The sequence below is a fragment of the Ornithorhynchus anatinus genome, chromosome 21, assembly GCF_004115215.2.
Source record: "Ornithorhynchus anatinus isolate Pmale09 chromosome 21, mOrnAna1.pri.v4, whole genome shotgun sequence".
Taxonomy (NCBI): domain Eukaryota; kingdom Metazoa; phylum Chordata; class Mammalia; order Monotremata; family Ornithorhynchidae; genus Ornithorhynchus; species Ornithorhynchus anatinus.
The window spans coordinates 13,468,721-13,487,970 of NC_041748.1; the positions used below are offsets into that span (position 1 = coordinate 13,468,721).

A 19,250-nucleotide genomic window follows, 5' to 3' on the forward strand; every position below is an offset into this window, starting at 1 on the left:
GGACAGAAAATGAGGTCTCGGTCAGGAAAGGACTCTCTGAGGACGTATACTTTTAATAACGTTGTGAAGGTGGGGAAAGTGATTGTTGGACGTGAAGAGGGAGGGTGTTCCTTGGCCAGAGGCAGGATATGGCGAGAGGTCAACAGCTACATAAATGAGATCGAGGAAGCCACGATTTTCACCTACTGTATCCTTAAATTGCACTTGTATCCTTAAATTTCCTCTGTCTTCTGAGATCCCTTTGAAGGCAGTGGTTCCTCTGAGTTCAGTAATCTGATAATTTAGCAGGATTGGTCCTTGGGGGACTATTTTAGCTCTGTCTGTGGTGACTTTCAATTAATCAGGAAGTATGTACTGAGCCCTTACTGTACTAAGTGATTGGGAGAGAGAAATAGCATTAGCAGACATGATCTCGACCCTCATGAAGCTTACAAGCTAGCGGCAAAGATAGACACTAAAATGAATGACAGACTGAAGCAAACAGAGTGTAAATTGGGTTGCTGTCAAAGAAAGAGAAGAAATTTTTCTAGCAAAGAGAAGACCAATCAGCATTCGGTTATCCATATAAAAACCACATGCAATTTCACTGCTTAATGTCAATGAAGTACCATGTTAAACCTTGCCTTTCTTCATAATTTTAAATATTTCCCCTTTGGCTGATGTACCAACAATTCTTCCAATTAATTTTCGAAACGCACCCGGAGGCCTCTTCAGAATTTCCCCCGAAGCCTCCCATTTCCACAAATAAGGGCCTTCCAAGTTGTGTTCGAACATCTGTAACCATAATGGGAACTGCAGGAGCCAAGTTGTCCATTGGAGACCTCAGAGGAGCCTGGAACACTTAACAAGGCCATAAACCGCTACTAAGGAGCAAGGAGAAAATCTGTGGACATCTCCCACAAGAACCCCAGTGGAAAGAAGACAACCAATGCTTCCAGCGTGAGTACGAGAGAATGGGACCCGATTTGTTTTGATTTCTTGGTTTGGGAGAAATATCCTATTATCTTGGGTTGGGACTTTCAACCCGGTGACTTAAATCACCCAGGTTTTTATTAGTACAGATGATACAATTGTTGAGTGTTTAGTGCTTTGGCATTTTGTTTTGACCTATTTTACTTTACGTAGGGTAATTTAGTGAGTTTTAATAGCCACTTTTCTTTTTTCACTCAGTTTGTGGTTTTGAGGGCTTTGGAATGGAATCCGGTATTGTTTTTCTGCATTCTCTTTCCACTGGTTGTTATCTGCTGATTTAAATGAATGAGCAATGCAGCAGCTTTGTAAGTCCCAAATCCGGGGCTCAGACAAGTTCAGAGAAGCCCTCTCCTGACAAGCACCGCTCTCCGAATATCATTCTCAAAATTATATTATTTGTTAAGCACTTACTATGGGTCAAGCACTGCTCTAAATACAAGTATGGATACAAGTTTATCAGGTTGGATGCAGTCCCTGTCCCACATGTGAGGCTCACAGTTTTAGAAGGAGGGAAAACAGGGATTGAATCCCCACCTTGCAGATGAGGAAACTTGAGGCACAGAGAATTAACTTGCCGAAGGTCACAAAGCAGGCAATTGGCAGAGCTGGGATTAGAACTCAGGTCCTCTGACTCCCAGGCCCTTAACAGAAGCTCTGGAGAGAGAACTCAGAATGGTAAGAGAAAGAGGATAGAATCCTCTTCTCTTTTAGACTTTGACCAGATTTACAATATATGAATCCGTGTATTTGTGTCTCTCTGTGTGTGTTGTTAGTGGTATAACTATTGATTTCCTGTTATACACTAAACTTGGAATGACTAGTTTTCAAATTATTGGCTTTTAACTCATTTGGCAAATCTCTGCAAATGGAAGTTTTCTTTTACACAGCAAAACTTCATCCACTGATAGTTACTGAGCACATGTGTGACTAGGGAAGACAATATGATCTTTTTCCTTGGATTTTTAAAATAATTGCATCTCATTTTCTTCCTTATATTGTGTCCGCTGGTCCTGTTTTTAACACTTCTTTCAGTTTGCTTGGTTTCTAGTCCTGTTTTTAATACTGTTTTTAATTTGCTTGGTTTCTGATTCACTGACTTTCTGCTTATCATCGATTGCAATTATGTTGACTGTTCTTTAATAGTCTGGAAATGAAGATGAGTATTTTTGGAGAATGTTCTATATAAAATCAAGGCAGCTTTTGTCATTGTTTTCCAATTTTACTGCATCTTTTGTATTATTTTAGAATACATTTCTTGGGTTTTATTTATTTTGTTGATTTCAGATAATATTCTTAGACACAGTTTCACAGGAAGTTTGATGCTAGTTTGTGAAGACCTCTCAGATAAGTATTTTTAGGATAGAGGATTAGTTGCCTTTGTTGTTGTTTTTCTGGTCCTCCCTACAACTGTGTATCATAGATAGATAAAACTGCCTTGGCTTTGCTTTAAAAACAAGTTGGCCATTGACATAATACAAAAAGTTGGATAATATAGCAGTGGCTTAACACCGACTTTTACTTTCCAAGACTTTTCTCTTTCTTCCAGTGAAATATGGCCTAGTAGAAAAGCACGAGCCTGGGAGTCAGTAGACCTGGGCTCTAATTTCCGCTCCACCACTCTCCTGCTGTGTGACCTTGGGCAAGTCACTTCACTTCTCTGTGCCTCAGTTTTCTCATCTGTAAAAATGGGGGTAAGATTCCTAAACTCTCTCCCCTTTAGTCGACGAGTCCTATGGGGAAGCAATTTCTGTTCTATCTGCTCTTATGTAATTCTATCTATTCTTATTTTAATCATCTGACTGCTTAGTACAGTATTTGGCACATGGTTAGAGTTTAACAGACTCCACAATTACTATTAAAATACACTGAAATTAACCATTCCTTTGTTTTGCAGAATCCAGGGCTTCAGCCGGACCGGTCAGGGTGCCTATCACTGGAGATGCCATACTATCATCAGGAGCTAACTGAGCTAGAGTATCTGCTTCTTGTGAAGAAATTCTAGTGCCACACTGTCCCTTTTCATGAGTTCCAGGGTCCAAAAAGAAAAAAACAGCAGATTTGGCTCTGTTCAGCTCAACTACCATGGATCCTTCCTACTTTCACCTGATCTAAACTTCTCCTTCATGAAACACCTCTGAAGATAATGTCATGATTTATTGGAATATCTCTGGATATCTGCTGGGAAATAATACCTTGACCAATTTGGATGACTTTTTAGGACAAATCTGTGTCCCTAAAATGACCAGTGACTGGCTACTTTGCTTCCCATGGAAGTTCAAGATTTCTCCAGAGATAATGTTGATTTAATCCAAGATGAGTAACTTTTTCAACCCAAACATTACCAATAATCATATTTCTTGAATGCTTATGGTGTACAGAGTGCTGTACTAAGTGCTTGGGCAAATATAATATAGCAGATGTGATAGACACATTCTGACCAATATGTAGGAACATCTTTTCAGTGTGCTTCTTGAAATTTTACACCAGCCCCTCGAGTGGAATTTACTTCAACAATCTGGATGATTTTAGTTTCTGCCAATGTTTCATCTTTACACAGGGTTAAAATGGCACTGTCCCAGAAATGCAGTAGAGGGCTATTGGTCCTTTAAAAAAACCCAGTTCCTTATTCCCAGAATATTTGCTGAGGCTGAACAATTGGAAGACCCACCCAAATCATAATGCGAAACAATATTTTGGAAGCAGTATGGATGGACCTCATTGAAGAGGACAATACATTAACATGTTGAGGTGACAGCTAAGCATCAGCAAACCATAAAGGAAATGATGGCCTTTTCTTCCTCTTTATTACCCAGGGTGTAACAATTACACCGTTTTCCACACTGTTATGGAATTATAGGCCAAGGTCCATCCTATGTCCAAAAGTTACATATCCAAAAGCGCAAGTGACAAGATAAGGAAAATACAAGCTTGACCCCACCCAACACAAAAATGCTTTCTCTCAATCCAGAACAAATAGGAATTGAATTGGTATGAAGACACGGTGGTTAATTGTATATGGGAAATAACCTGCCTTTGGAAATTTAGAAGATCCAGAATAATGTGCTGAGAGAATTCACTGAACCAATCCAAATCCCAGCAAGTATTTAGTAGAGCTGCCCTGGCATGCTTTGGACTTTTGCTGATGCTGTTTAGAGAGGTGCATCTTGGTAAAGTGCCCGCCTGTTCATCATTTCGAAGCTCAATAGGATTTTCCAAAATCTTCCATTGACAGATTGAATTGCTGTGGCATCAGAGTTCTAAGACAGATGCCACTTTACTTCAAGAATTATAATCCCAGTTGAGCTATTCCTGGAATATGTTAAGGATTAATATGCCAACAACAAAAACACTCAGAATTGCTAGTCTCCCAGATTCAGTCACTTACCAAAGAATATAAAAACAAAATTTAGAAATTATTTATATGAAATTATTTTCTCTAACCTAGTGGGGAATCTTTTTATTTGAAACCTACTGGCTTTGCACAGACCATGAGACTTGGGCAGGTAATGAATAAATCATTATAGTGTACACAGACATACAAATGATAAAACAATTTGTCAGTGGTAGGAATTGTAATACAAAATCTAGGTATATTGGTCCCATTGTGATATTTACTAAACACTGGATTTGTGGTTGGGATTCTTGGGTTGTGATGTGCAGCTCTACAGGGGTTTACACATGCACAATTATCTGGGAAATCTAAGCCTAAAATAAATATTTTGCCTTGAATTATCCAGCTACTTTGGACCAAAAAGCTCTTATCTCCTTAAAATAGGTGGACAATTCAGGTCAAAGTGTGAGAATGAGTTAATTAGCATCAAACAATTGTATTCTTGTACTTCTTAAGTGCTTTGTACAAAGCTCTGGGATAGATATAAGATAATCAGGAACCATATGGGGCTCACAGCGTAAGGAGGGAGGATAGGTACTGAAGTCTCATTTTGCAGATGAGGAAACTGAGCCACAGAGAAATTAAGTTAATGGCCAATGTGAGATTAGAACCCAGGTCTTCTGACTTCCACGCCCATGCGCTTTCCAGTAGGCCATGCTGCTTCCCTAGAACATACCCCAGAAATAGAGGAAATAATAATTGGACTTTTAAGCACTTATTAAATTCCAAGCACTATACTAAGCACTGGAGTAGATACAAAATAATGAGGTCAGACATAGAGTAATTAATTCATTCATTTAATCATATTTATTGAGCACTTACTATGTGCAGAGCACTGTACTAAGAGCTTGGAGAGTGCAATTCAGCAACAAAAAGAGACAATCCCGGCCCTCAGCGGGCTTACAGTCTAGAAGGGGAGAGACAGACATCAAACCAAGTAAGCAGGCATCAGTAGCATTAATATAAATAAATAGAATTATATATAACTTCAAAATAAGTCCCACACAGAGCTAACACTCTATGAAGTTGTATGGCCTAGAGGAAAGAGCAAGGACCCAGGAATCAGAGGGACCTTGACAGGGTCAGACGGGGGTTCTAATCCCAGCTCTGCCACTTGTCTGCTGTGTGACCTTGGGCAAGTCACTTCTCTGACTCTCAATGACCTCATCTGTAAAATGGGGATTAAGACTGTGAGCTCCATGTGAGACAGAGACTGTGTCTGACCCGATTTGCTTGTATCCACCCCAGTGCTTAGCACAGTGCCTCACATACAGTAGTAGCTTAACAAATACCACAGTTGTTATTATCATTATAATTAGTAATGGCTGCCAGTTCCCTAACCTTGGGGATTTTGTGCCTCCCCTGTGAGCACAGCAGGAAGTGGACCTGCAGGAATCTCTGGGGAGGCAGGGGCAGCAACAAAAGGGAGCAATTCCTTTTGGAATCAATTAATCGGTATTTACTGAGCACTTACTCTGTGCAGAGCAGTGTACTAAACGCATGGGAGAGTACACTACGGTAGATTTGGCAAACATGATCCCTGTCCACAGTGAGCAACTTACCACTGCAGCGCCCCTCCACTATAAAGCTGTCAGCTTGGATCTGGTAAATGGTTTCATGGATGTCTGAGCAGATGTGTAAGTAAATGCGCCAGGGGGTGGATGTGAAAGCAGAATGGGGGTGAGGTGGGTTGGGTGGAGAAGAGAGGGGTATGTGGGACGGGGAGTGGACTATCAGAAATATAACCTCAAGATGGAAAGGATACAATTTTTCAAAATGATTGAATAACCCTGAATAGAGAAGTGGTGTCCTGAAAGAGTTGACTTTTTCATTTTGTTTTTATGATATTTGTTACGCACTTAATATGTGTCAGGAACTTTAATCCCATGTGGGACATGGACTGTTCCTAACCCAATTTGCTTGTATCCACTCCAGCGTTTAATATAGTGCCTGGTAGATGGTAAGCACTAAACAAGTACAAGAATTACTATTATTATTATTATTATTATTACTAAGCGCTAGAGACCCATGAGGCTCACGGTTCTAACCCCCATTTGACAGATCAGGTGACTGAGGCACCAAAAAATGAAGTGACTTGTCAAAGGTCACAGAGCAGACAAGTGGCGGAGCTGAGATTAGAACCCACTGTCTTCTGACTCGCAGGCCTGTGCTGTATCCACTAGGCCATGCTGCTTCCTCCCAAAGCACCTCAGTAGCAAAGATCCTTAGGGGAATTGGACTCCTTTTACCTCTTCCTTAGAGGTAACTGCAAAACTATCCAAAGGCCAGGTCTCAATATGAAAACTAGAGTGGAGATTTGGTTACTTGGTTAATCTGATGCAGGACCAACTTAGATAATTCAGTTTACCACCCCCACGAACACCAAATCTACTGCCTCTATGAGGAAAATTGGCATATTCCAAATCACTCGGTGCTGGGTTAACAAAACCACATTGCATTTTGGATTTAAGAGCCTCTGAATTGCTTCTTGTGGAAATGCAAATTGATGCTGACTTGTCCTCATAAAATATTTATTAGGATGCAATTCCGAGGATCGGGGAAAAGTGAAAAGAAGTCTTCAGATTTTTTCTTCATTCTCTGTCTCTTTCTTATACTATAGATTCAACGGACAACTTCTCGGGGTTGGACACAGATAAGGCAGAAGGCACCGAAGAAGACTACGTAGTTTATGATGAAGGTACTGATCAGTTGGTGTTCCCTCATGATGAAAACATTTCATTTGGGGGTCCCAGGACCCAGGAAACTCTAAATACCAGAGTGCGGTTCCAGTTTGAATTATTCCAAGTAGATGCTTTTTTCGCCCCCTACTTGAGCCAAGAGTTGGGGGGTGGAGGGTGTATGTCAGTCAGTGATATTTATTGAGTTCTTACTCTGTGCAGAGCACTGTACATTCTTTACTGTTGTACTGTACCTTCCCCAGGGCTTAGTCCTGTGCTCTGCACACTTAGGAGAATTCATTGGAACAATAAACAGTCACATTGCCTATCCACAATGAGCTTACAATCTAGAGGGGGGAAACAGATATAAATAAATTACAGATATGTACCTATGTGCTGTGGGGCTGGGAGGGGAGATGAATAATGAGAGCGAGTAGGAGGGATGCTGAAGGGAGTGGGAGAAGAGAAAAGGAGGGCTTAGTCCAGGAAGGCCTCTTGGAGGAAATGTTCAATCAGGCTTTGAAGGTGGGAGAATCATTGTCTATCAGTTAAGAGGGAGGGAGGGAGTTCTAGGCCAGAGGCAGGACATGGGTGAGAGGTTGGCGGTGAGATAGACAAGATCGAGGTAAAGTGAGAAGGCTAGCGTTAGAGGAGCGAAGTTCTGGAGAGTAGCAAATCAATCACTTATCTTTCCACCCAAATCCTGTCCTTCCCCTTTCCCATCACTGTAGACAGCACCACCATCCTTCCGGACTCACAAGCCCATAATCTTGACATTATCCTTAACTCCTTTCTCTCATTCAACCCATATATTCAGTCCATCACTAAATCCTGTCGATTGCACCTTCCCAATATCACTAAAATGTGTCCTTTCCTCTCCATTCAAACTGCTACCACGTTAATCCAATCACCCTAACCTGCCTGGATGTCTGCATCAGCCTCCTTGCTGACCTCCCTTCCTCCTGCCTCTCCAAACTCCAGTCCACACTTCACTCTTCTGCCCAGATCATTTTTCTACAAAAACGTTCAGACAGTGTTCTCTGCCCCGCAAGAAACTCCAATGGTTGTCCATCCACCAAAGCAGTATGATATAGGGGATAGAGCACGGGCCTGGAAGTCAGAAGACCACGGATTCTAATCCCAGTTCTACCACTTGCCTGCTGGGTGACCTTGGGCAAGTCACTTAACTTCTCTGGGCCTCCGTTACCCCATCTGTAAAACGGGGATTGAGACTGTGAGCCCCACTTGGGGTAGGGACTCTATCCAACCCAATTTGCTTGTACAGAGTTTAGTACAGTGCTCGGCCCATAGTACGTGCTCAACAAATACCACAGTTATTATTATAATTATTGAGAAACAGCATGGCCTAGTGGATAGAGCACGGGTCTATAAGTCAGAAGGCCATGGGTTCTAATCCTGGCTCCGCTATGTGACCTTGGGGAAGTCACTTCACTTCTCTGTGCCTCATTTCCCGCATCTCTAAAATGGGGATTAAGCCTCAGTTCCCTATGTGGGACAGGGACTGTGTCTAACCTGTTTACCTTCTATCTACCCCACTGCTTAGAAGAGTACCTGGCACATAGTAAGTGCTTAACGAATACCACAATTATTGTCATTATCAAAGAAAAACTCCTCACCATTGGCTTTAAAGCCTAAATAATAATAATAATGTTGGTATTTGTTAAGCGCTTACTATGTGCCGAGCACTGTTCTAAGCGCTGGGGTAGACACAGGGGAATCAGGATGTCCCACGTGGGGCTCACACTCTTAATCCCCATTTTACAGATGAGGTAACTGAGGCACAGAGAAGTTAAGTGACTTGCCCACAGTCACACAACTGACAAGTGGCAGAGCTGGGATTCAAACTCATGACCTCTGACTCCAAAGCCCGGGCTCTTTCTACTGAGCCACGCTGCTCCTCTAATCCCCTTTGAGGGAAAGGCAAATCCCCTTTGCCTCCTTCTACCTCACCTCACCACTCTCCTACCAGAACCCAGTTATCACACTTGCCTTCTCTATTGCCAACCTACTCACCGTACCTCAATCTCGGCTATCTCGTCGCCAGCCTCTCGCCCACGTCCTTCCTCTGGCCTGGAATGCCCTCCCTCCTCATATCCGAGAAACCATCCCTCTCCTCGCCTTCTAAGCCTTACTGAAGGCCCATCTCCTCCAAGAGGCCTTCCCTGACTAAGCTCTTCTTTCCTCTTCTCCCTTTCACATCACCCTGACTTGCTCCCTTCACTCATTCCCTAATCCCAGCCACACAGCATTTGTGTACATAGCTGTAATTTATTAATCAGAGTAATATCTGTTTCCCCCTCTAGACTTTAAGCTCACTGTGGGCAGGGGATGAGTCTGTTATATTAAACGCTCTCATGCATTTAGTACAGTGCTCTGAGCACAGTAAGTGCTCTATAAACATGATTGAATGAATATTTCCCTGGAAGTCCAGCAGGTGGCAAAGGTGGTGGCTCTGACAGACTGCCTGGAATCTTGAAAAGGTAGAAAAGCAAAGAATAAGGCAGCCATGGGGCCACTGAAGACCCTAAGGAAGTAGTCCCTGGGTGTCCACCCCCAACAGAGTTAATTCAAATTTGTTTTTCCTTCCCAACAACTTTATTCTAAAGTGCTCTTAGCTCCCATGCACTTGGGAAATATAATAATAATAATAATGATGATGATGATGATATCGGTATTTGTTATGCACTCACAATGTGCCAGGCATTGTACTGAGTGCTGGGGTGGATACAAGCAAATCAGGTTGGACTCAGTCACTGTAAGAGAAACAGCATGGCTCAGTGGAAAGAGCAGGGGCTTGGGAGTCAGAGGTCGTGGGTTCTAATTCCGGCTCTGCCACTTGTCAGCTGTGTGACTTTGGGCAAGTCAATTCACTTCTCTGTGCCTCAGTTCCCTCATCAGGAAAATGGGGATTCAGATTGTGAGCCACACGGGGGACAACCTGATTACCTTGTATCTACCCCAGCGCTTAAAACAGTGCTTGGCACATAGTAAAAGCTTAACAAATCCCAACATTGTTATTATTATTATTATCAAGATAAGTAGAATCATAAATATATACACATCTTTAATAATTGCCTTCAACTCCTTCACAATGATCACTGAGGGCTTAGCAAAGAGTTTTGGGATTTCCTAATTCTTGTATTTGTGAGCATACCTTAGGGAGTGCAGGCTGGAAAATGTCTTTTGTTGTCTGGAAAAGGTGCTCTGGAGAAAGTTGCAGTGTGGAAAAACATTTTATAAAATCCCCAGTTCAAAGAAACAATCTTTCTTAAAATCTAAAGATTATGGGTTTGAGAGGACATCGCTCTCAATGACCACCAAACCTTCAACGACCACCAAGCCTTCAACCACCACCAAGCCTTCAACCACCACCAAGCCTTCAACAACCACCAAGCCTTCAACAACCACCAGGTCTTCAACAACCACCAGGTCTTCAACAACCACCAGGCCTTCAACAACCACCAAGCCTTCAACTATTGCAGCCCTACTTAGAATCGAGTCACCAGAGGGATCAATTAGCTCTTTTCCAGAGCAAGAATTTGACCTGGCTGGAAAGAAAAGATTTGTTGGTGAGTAGCCTCCTTCTCATTTGCTTCAACAAAATACTATTAAATTTTTTCTATGAACAAACTGCATACTCTTCAGAAAGCCACGCATAACTCTGATTTCTTTGCTATATTAAGAAATGTGGGGTTTTTTTTCCTACCCAGATAGCAGAACATGATTTGATAAAAATCCTTCAAAAGCATTTTTCGGCAGCTAGCTGAGACTGGATAAACATTTCCATAGACAAGAATTTATCACAGACAAGATTTTATGTAAACGTGGCTTCAGAGTTTTTTGTTTTTTTTAAAAGAACCCACACTAGCACATTTACTAAATTAAGTCTACAAACAGAATTAACTCCAAGTACTTGCTGGTTTCAAAGAGAAGTGAAAAATCTGTTATAATCAATTTTTACTTGATTTTTCCATGATTTCAAATGTTTTTTGTTCTTTTTTCCCACAACTGTCATTTCTCAGAGTCCTTGAGAAGTCCCCAGCTGCCTCTGGCTATTCGATTATCTGTCTAGTTTGGGGAATTTGTTACGAGAATCCAAAATTAGACCACTGGTTGCTCCGGTACAACCTCCTATATACTAGAAGTGGTTGCAGGGCTCCTTGGTGCCATCTTGGGAGGTTCATTCAGTCAGTGACATCTATTAAGCATTTACCATGTATGAAACACTGCATTAAATCCTGGGAGAATCTACAGGCATTGATTCAGACTCGTCAAGGGGGCTCACAAGGGGTATCTGGAAAATATAGGTCCAATCCACAGTCTCTCTTTTTTTTTAATGGTATTTGTTAAGGGCTTACTATGTGCCAGGCAATGAACTAAGCTCTGGGGTAGAGATAAGCTAGTCAGGCTGGACACTCACAAGCAATCAAAAGGAAGGCTAGGCACAGGGACAAAACAACAGGCTAAATTCAGTGATTTAGAGACAGAAACAGAAACAGAACAAAAACCATTTCATTCTTCCTGGAGGACCTAAGGCAGAGACCTCAGGACCATAAATTACAGACGTGTGCTTTGCAGTAATAATAATAATAATAATGTTGGTACTTGTTAAGTGCTTACTATGTGCCAAGGTAGTACTAAGTTCTAAATTCTACAAGGTAATCAGCTTGTCCCACGTGGGGCTCACAGTCTTCATCCCCATTCTACAGCTGAGGTAATTGAAGCACAGAGAAGTTAAGTGACTTGCCCAAGGTCACACAGCTGACAAGTGGTGGAGCCAAGATTAGAACTCACGACTTCTGACTCCCAAGCCCGTCCTCTTTGCATTAAGTCATGCTGCTTCTCGGGTCCAAAATGTCAAGGTCTTCCCAACATTCTAAGGTGGCTTCTGCCTCCTCCTGTTCCTGTGGGGGCTGCCCCAGCCACTGGTTCCCTGCATGCAGCCATGACTCTGAAACCCTACTAGCCCAGGGACACAGGGCTACCTGTGGCTCTTGAAGCAGCATGGCCTAGTGGAAAGAGCACGGGCCTGGGAGTCAGAGGAGCTGGGTTCTAATTACAAGTCTACTGTGTGACTCTGGGCAAGTCACTTAACTTCTTGTGACTCAGTTACCTTACCTGTAGAATGGGGATTAAATCCTAGTCTCTCCAATTTACACTGTGAGCCCCATGTGGGATAGGGACTGTGTCCAACTTGATTAACTAGTATGTATCTACCCCATTGCTTAGAACAGTCTTGGCACATAGAAACACTTAAATACCATAATTATTATTCGCCTCCATGCTTCAGGTAGAGAGGGTCTCCTGGAGATGAGCTCTGGAGCACAACCAAGCAAGGGGATTTGATCTTGAGTCCATCTGGTCCTTCCCCATACTTGGGTTTCCCTGAAGCAGGAGAGGAGCCAGGACTCTCCTCTTCACCCCACTAGAGTTTCTCTACCTTAGGGTGCTTTGTAGGGTCTGGATGACTGGCCCTTCTCACAAAATGACAGGCTAATTTCTCAGAAAAATGTTCCAGGCAGCTCTAAGGCCTACATTTGGATACCTGGCTCTGCCCATGAGTCCGGGAGACTCCAGAGCTTCTCCAGGCTCATAAATGGGGCACGGGGAACCCCACATTAAATATCAGTGGCAAGCGGAGGTGCTAACAGTCCCCCTTTTGTTAGCTGCTGCATCAGGGCCAGCCAATAAATAAGGTGGCCTGCCAGCTTATGCTAATTCAATGCTCTGTGACCCATATTGCCTCAGAGAAAGCAAGACACTAGGTTTTCTGCTGCCAAAGACCAGTCATTTTTTCCCAAAGCTTTGAGCTTTACTCCCCCTCTCCCCCATGAACTTTACTAACTACCTCAGCCGGGATAATGTATTAGTACGTGGCGACAAGGAGCAGCTTAAATTAATATCATGCTTTCCCGTTTCCAAAGCAAATACCCCGCCACGATCTGAGATGATGGTGGAAGCTGGCCAGTCAGCCAAACTCAGTTACTGTACATGTAAAGCCGCACTCCCTTGAAGAATAACAACCTTCCTCTGACCTAGCTTTGGCGAGGCATAATTTCATTGTTGTGCTCCCTGTATTTAGGGGCAGCGGTCCCTTTTCTTCCTAAACATTGAGAAGCAGCGTGGCTCAGTGGATAGAACATGGGCCTGGGAGTCAGAAGGACCTGGGTCCTAATCCTGGCTCCACCACACATCTGCTGAGTGTGACCTTGGCCAAGTCACTTCTCTTCTCTGGGCCTAGTAACCTTACTTGAAAAATGGGGATTAAAAGTGCGAGCCCCATGTGGGAGAGGGGCTGTGTTCAACATGATTAATGTGTATCTTTCCCAGCACTTAGAACAGCGTTTGGCACAAAATAAGCTCTTAATAAGTACAATTATTATTACTGTTAATAAACGCACAGGTGCACACCAAGACCCACTGAAAATCATTAAGCCACGTGATGATGTGATATGGTGGAATCCCCTAAGCCGGCTGGAAAATCTTTTCAAGGAAAATCTTCTGGTGACATTGTTGCCCAAAGACTCCAGGGACTTTCCTTATGAGATTTCTGAACAAATAGTTGGAAAACAGTTGGGAGTAGAATCATCGAGTGCCTAAATTAGCTCCAATACTGTAAATAAGAGAACCTCCCCCCAAACCCTTTTCCCTTTCAAAAGATAAAGTGAAGCCCACTTTTCAGAACTAATTGAGACAGTAGTAACCATGGTAATCATATTCATTAAGCACCCAAGGACGGTGGATGAAGTAGTAATAGCGTTTTTCAGGTGCCTATTGATCGTGATGCACTCGACAAGGCCCTTGGAAGTACAGCAGGAGGAAAAGAAAGGTTGCCTGCCCACAGCTGCTTATGCTCCAGTGGGATCCGACTGAATCTTCTACCTGGGCATTCCATATTCTGGCATGAGCAGCAAGCCCTTAGGAGTGGCTGAACCAGAGGGCAGACACCAGCTTGCTCTGCTCGGCTAGCTGCAACTTCCCAAGTGGGCCGGGGGCAGCGAGTTTGATAGAGAAAGCAGCGTGGTCTACCTCCTCCACTTGTCTGCTGTGTGCTTTGGACAAGTCACTTCACTTCTCTGTGCCTCAGTTACCTCATCTATATAATGGGGGTTTAAGACTGTGAGCGCAATGAGTCAGGAACTGTGTCCTCCTCAGTGCTTAGTACAATGCCTGACACACTGTGAGCATTGAGCAAATATCATTATTACTATTGTTAATGATGCTTATAATAATGACAGTAGCAAAGGCAAAAATATCAATAATAATAATTACGATATTTTTTAAACTCTTACTATGTGCCAGGCACTGCACTAAGCACTGAAGTGGATATAAGCAAATCGAGTTGGACACGGTCCCTTGTCCCACATGGAGCTCACAATCTTCCTTTTACAGATGAAGTAACTGAGGCACAGAGAAGTGAAGTGACTCAGCCAAGGTCACACAACAGAAGTACCGTTCTGAGTCAGATCAGTTTGGTCTCCAACTGTGGCCAAAGCATCCTCATAGAGGTGGAAGGCAGGCTGTGACACCCCCTGGGAGTCTAACTGAGCATCTTTGTACTCTTCCAGCTCCATATGTGACCTATCTCAATAAGGACCCAACTGCCCCCTGCTCTCTGAATGAAGCGCTGGAACACTTCCAAGTGGAAAGCCTGGATGAAATCCTTCCCAATGACCTGAGGAAGACGGGGCTGCCCCCTCAGGAAGCTCCTCGCAACATCACGGTGGTGGCCGTGGAAGGCTGTCACTCTTTTGTCATCGTGGACTGGGCCAAACCTACCCAGGATGATGTAGTCTCAGGTAGGTGACAAGGGTCTCTCTGAAGGCTCGGCTTGGTTTTTAGGGGAGGCGAAATGAGTCGCTTTAGGGGTGACTCACTTGTGAAGAAGAGGAAGAGAGGGAGAGAAACAGGAGAGGGACAAAGGGAGAGAGGATTTTGGCATAGCATAAGTCACCGCGCCGCTAGGGCTGTTGATGAAACGCTTATCTCTTAGCAAGTCCTCTCTCCAGCTCCCTATCATGTCTCTCCAAGGAAAATAGAACTGGTGGGGAGAATCCTGGATAATGTTTTCTTTCGGAGGTTTACCCATGGGAAAATGGCAGTACTTGTGTACAGGCAAAACATCACTTCCTGGGGATGCTAGAGGAATGGGGAGTTAAACAGCCCAGTGAGGACAGAGCTTTGGTTTTTCTTTTGAAGAACAAAAGAAAAGAAGTAAACACTGTGGACCCTGTGTGCTTTGTTGGAACACTCCACCCAGCCCACATTGACCTTGTTTGATTAGTTTGTTCTTGGATCCTGGGCGGGAGCTTCCTTCTCCAGAAAGACAGATTCACAACTTGTCACTTACCTCAAAGCTTCCCCATCTTACTCATTCATTCATTCATTCATTCATTCATTCATTTCTTCAATTGTATTTATTGAGTGCTTACTATGTGAAAATCTCTGTACTGGATGCTTGGGTTAATACAATATAACAACAAACAGTCACATTCCTGCCCACAACAAGCACACCATTTGTGAGAGTCTGCTACACTTTTGCCTCAAATCGGACTTCTCTGCCAACAGCATTGGCATCCCTCTGGCCCAGAGACAACCAATGCAGAGGATGAAGGGAGGGATTTGGCAAGGAACCAGGCCAACTCATCCCAGCAGCCCCAAGTAGCCTGGCCGCCAGAGAAGCAGCATGGTCTAGTGGGTAGAGCATGAGCCTGGGAGTCAGGAGGACTTGGGTTCTAATCCCTATTCTGCCACTTGTCTGCTACAGGACCTTGGTCAAGTCACTTCTCTGCACCGCAGTTTCTTCCTCAGTGAAATGAGATTTCAATCCTACTTCCTCCTACTTAGAGTGTGAACCTGATTTTGGGATGGGGACTTAATGTCTTAGATCTACCCCAGTGCTTAGAACTGTGCTTAAACACATAATAAATCCTTCACAAATATTATTATTGTAATTATTACTATCTTTACCTGCTGTTCCCCCAGTGATCAGTTCAGCCCCATCTACACAAGTGGAAGGGATCAGTTGCCTTCCATAATTGGCACGGGGGGGTTGAAAGATGGGCCATACATAGTTCAGTCACCTAATTCTTTGAGCCAGACAGGAAAACGGCCCAGCCAGGAGAGCAGCCACATCTCTGGATCATCCCATAACCACCCAACTTTGGTAGTCCAGACCAGGTTTGTGGCCCATCTTGCCCTACTGAACTCTGAACTGATGGCCTGTATTCCGTCAATTCTAGGGTTGAGTCCAGGGAGCTTCATGCTCTCCCTGTTGGGCTCTGGGCCGGTTAAGGGTCTTTTGCCTCTCAAATGCTAACCTTCTCACTGTACCTCAATTTTAGATAAGAAGCAAAATGATTACTGTTAAAAAGCCTGCAAATGCATGTCTCCTGCGTGTCTACTTTTTTGGGGGTAATCATCAAAGAAGCAAGGCTCAATTGGATATAAGATAGATTATTTTGATTGAAACCCTCTCTGGAAATCAATAGGTTTAATCATTCACTTGCCTGGAGACAGGGAGTTGGACCAGATGACCTCTTGACATTTCTTCTTGCTCTAGGACTCTTGTAGTCTGGGAGCTCCTTGTTGCTTTTTTTGAATCTCTGGAAGGATAAGATTGAGATTGCCATTAAGGTAATATGCTTTCTCTCTATTTTCATTTCAAGGTTACTTGGTTTACAGTGCATCTTATGAAGATTTTATCAGAAACAAGTGGTCAACCCAAACTTCAGGAGCAACCCATTTGCCAATTGAAAACCTGAAGCCAAATACAAGGTATCAGTGTTAGGTTTTTTTGTCAGTAATAATAACGATGATGATGATAATTGCGGTGTTTGTTAAGCAATTACCATATGTCAAGCTCTGTATTAAGCTCTAGGGTGGATACAAGCAAATCGGGTTGGACAGAGTCCCTCTCCGACATGGGGCTCACAGTCTTAATGCCCGCTTTACAGATGAAGTAACTGACACACAGAGAAGTTAAGTGACTTGCCTTAAATCACAGAACAGTCGTGGCAAAGCCGGTATTAGAACCCAGGTCCTTCTGACTCCCAGGCCCAAGCTCTATCCATTAGGCCACTGGTTGCCTAATAAGGATCTCTCTATAGTGATGTATCAAGAATTAATTTTAGTATAGTCCCTGGCACATAGTAAGCGCTTAACAAATACTAAGTGGCATTGAGGGGATGAATTAAAATTCATTCATTCAATAATATTTACTGAGCGCTTACTATGTGCAGAGCACTGTACTACGTGCTTGGAATGTACAATTCGGCAATAGATAGAGACAATCCCTGCCCACTGACGGGCTTAGAGTCTAATTGGGGGAGACAGACAAAAACAATAGCAATAAATAGAATCAAGGGGATGTACATCTCATTAACAAAATAAATAAGGTAATAAAAATATATACAAATGAGCAGATGAGCACAGTGCTGAGGGGAGGGGAAGGGAGGGGGGAGGAGGAGAGGAAAAAGGAGAGGAAAAGGAGCTTAGCTGAGGGGAGATGGGGGGGCAGAGAGGGAGCAGAGGGAAAAGGGGAAGCTCAGTCTGGGAAGGCCTCTTGGAGGAGGTGAGCTCTCAGTAGGGCTTTGAAGAGGGGAGGAGAGTTAGTGGGAGAACGTGGCCCAGGGTCGACGGCGGGATAGGCGAGAACGGGGGAGGGTGAGGAGGTGGGCAGCAGAGGAGCGGAGCGTACGGGGTGTGCAGTAGAAAGAGAGAAGGGAGGAGAGGTAGGAGGGGGCAAGGTGAGGGAGAGCCTTGAAGCCTAGAGTGAGAAGTTTTTGTTTCATGCGGAGGTTGATAGGCAACCACCGGAGGTTTTTAAGAAGGGGAGTGACATGCCCATAGCGTTTCTGCAGGAAGATGATCTGGGCAGTGGAATGAAGAATAGACTGGAACGGGGAGAGACAGGAGGAAGGGAGATCAGAGAGAAGGCTGATACAGTAATCCAGCCGGGATATTACGAGAGCCTGTACCAGTAAGATAGCCGTTTGGGTGGAGAGGAAAGGGCAGATCTTGGCGATATTATAAAGGCGAGACCGGCAGGCCTTGGTGACGGATTGGATGTGTGGAGTGAATGAGAGAGCTGAGACAAGGATGACACCAAGGTTGCGGGCTTGAGAGACGGGAAGGATGGTCGTACCATCCACAGTGCAAAGGAAGTCAGGAAGAGGACAGGGCTTGGGAGGGGAGATAAGGAGCTCAGTTTGGGACTTGTTGAGTTTTAGGTGGCAGGCAGATATCTAGGTGGAGACGTCCTGGAGGCAGGAGGAGATACAAGCCTGAAGGGGGGTGGGGGGAGAACAGGGGAGGAGATATAGATTTGTGTGTCATCTGCCTAGAGATAGTAGTTGAAGCCGTGGGAGCGAATGAGTTCACCGAGGGAGTGAGTGTAGATGGAGAACAGAAGAGGGCCAAGAACTGACCCTTGAGAAACCCCTACAGTTAGAGGATGGGAGGGGGAGGAGGAGCCCAAGAAGGAGATGGAGAATGAACGGCCAGAAAGATAAAAGGAGAACCGGGAGAGGACGGAGTTCGTGAAGCCGAGGTGAGATAAGGTGTGGAGGAGAAGGGGATGGTCAACAGTGTCAAAGGCAGCTGAGAGGTCAAGGAGGATTAGGATAGAGTAGGAGCCATTGGATTTGGCAAGAAGGAGGTCATGGGTGACCTTTGAGAGAGCATTCTCGGTAGAGTGCAGGGGACGGCAGCCAGATTGGAGGGGGTCCAGGAGAGAATTAGAGTTAAGGAATTCTAGGCAGTGAGTGTGGACGACTCGTTATAGGAGCTTGGAAAGGAAGGGTAGTAGGGAGATAGGGAGATAACTGGAAGGGGAAGTGGGGTCAAGAGAGGGTTTTTTTAGGTTGGGGGAGACATGGGCATGTTTGAAGGCAGAGGGGAAGAAGCCATTGGAGAGTGAGCGGTTAAAGATAGAAGTTAAGGAGGGGAGGAGGGAAGGGGCAATGGTTTTTATAAGGTGAGCGGGAATGGGGTCCGAAGCACAGGTGGAGGGGGTGGCACTTGCGAGGAGGGAGGAGATCTCCTCTGAGGATACTGCAGGGAAAGTAGGGGAGAGGATTGGGAGGGGGGAGGAAAAGGGGGAGGGGTGATTTTGGGGAGCTCAGACCTGATTGTGTTAATTTTAGTGATGAAGTAGGTGGCCAGATCGTTGGGGGAGAGGGATGGGG

The 19,250-nt window shown here is 44.2% G+C and overlaps 1 protein-coding gene across 2 annotated transcripts in view; it reads left to right on the forward strand.

Annotated features, from left to right (window-relative positions):
- FNDC1 (fibronectin type III domain containing 1) overlaps positions 1–19,250 on the forward strand; it is a 111,446-nt gene that overhangs the window by 70,026 nt on the left and 22,170 nt on the right. For both annotated transcript variants that reach the window (XM_029049128.2, XM_029049129.2), the window contains 4 exons: positions 6,984–7,061; positions 10,344–10,631; positions 14,631–14,861; positions 16,731–16,839. In XM_029049128.2, coding sequence (XP_028904961.1) covers positions 6,984–7,061; positions 10,344–10,631; positions 14,631–14,861; positions 16,731–16,839 — 706 coding nt within the window. The remainder of the gene's footprint in view (positions 1–6,983; positions 7,062–10,343; positions 10,632–14,630; positions 14,862–16,730; positions 16,840–19,250) is intronic.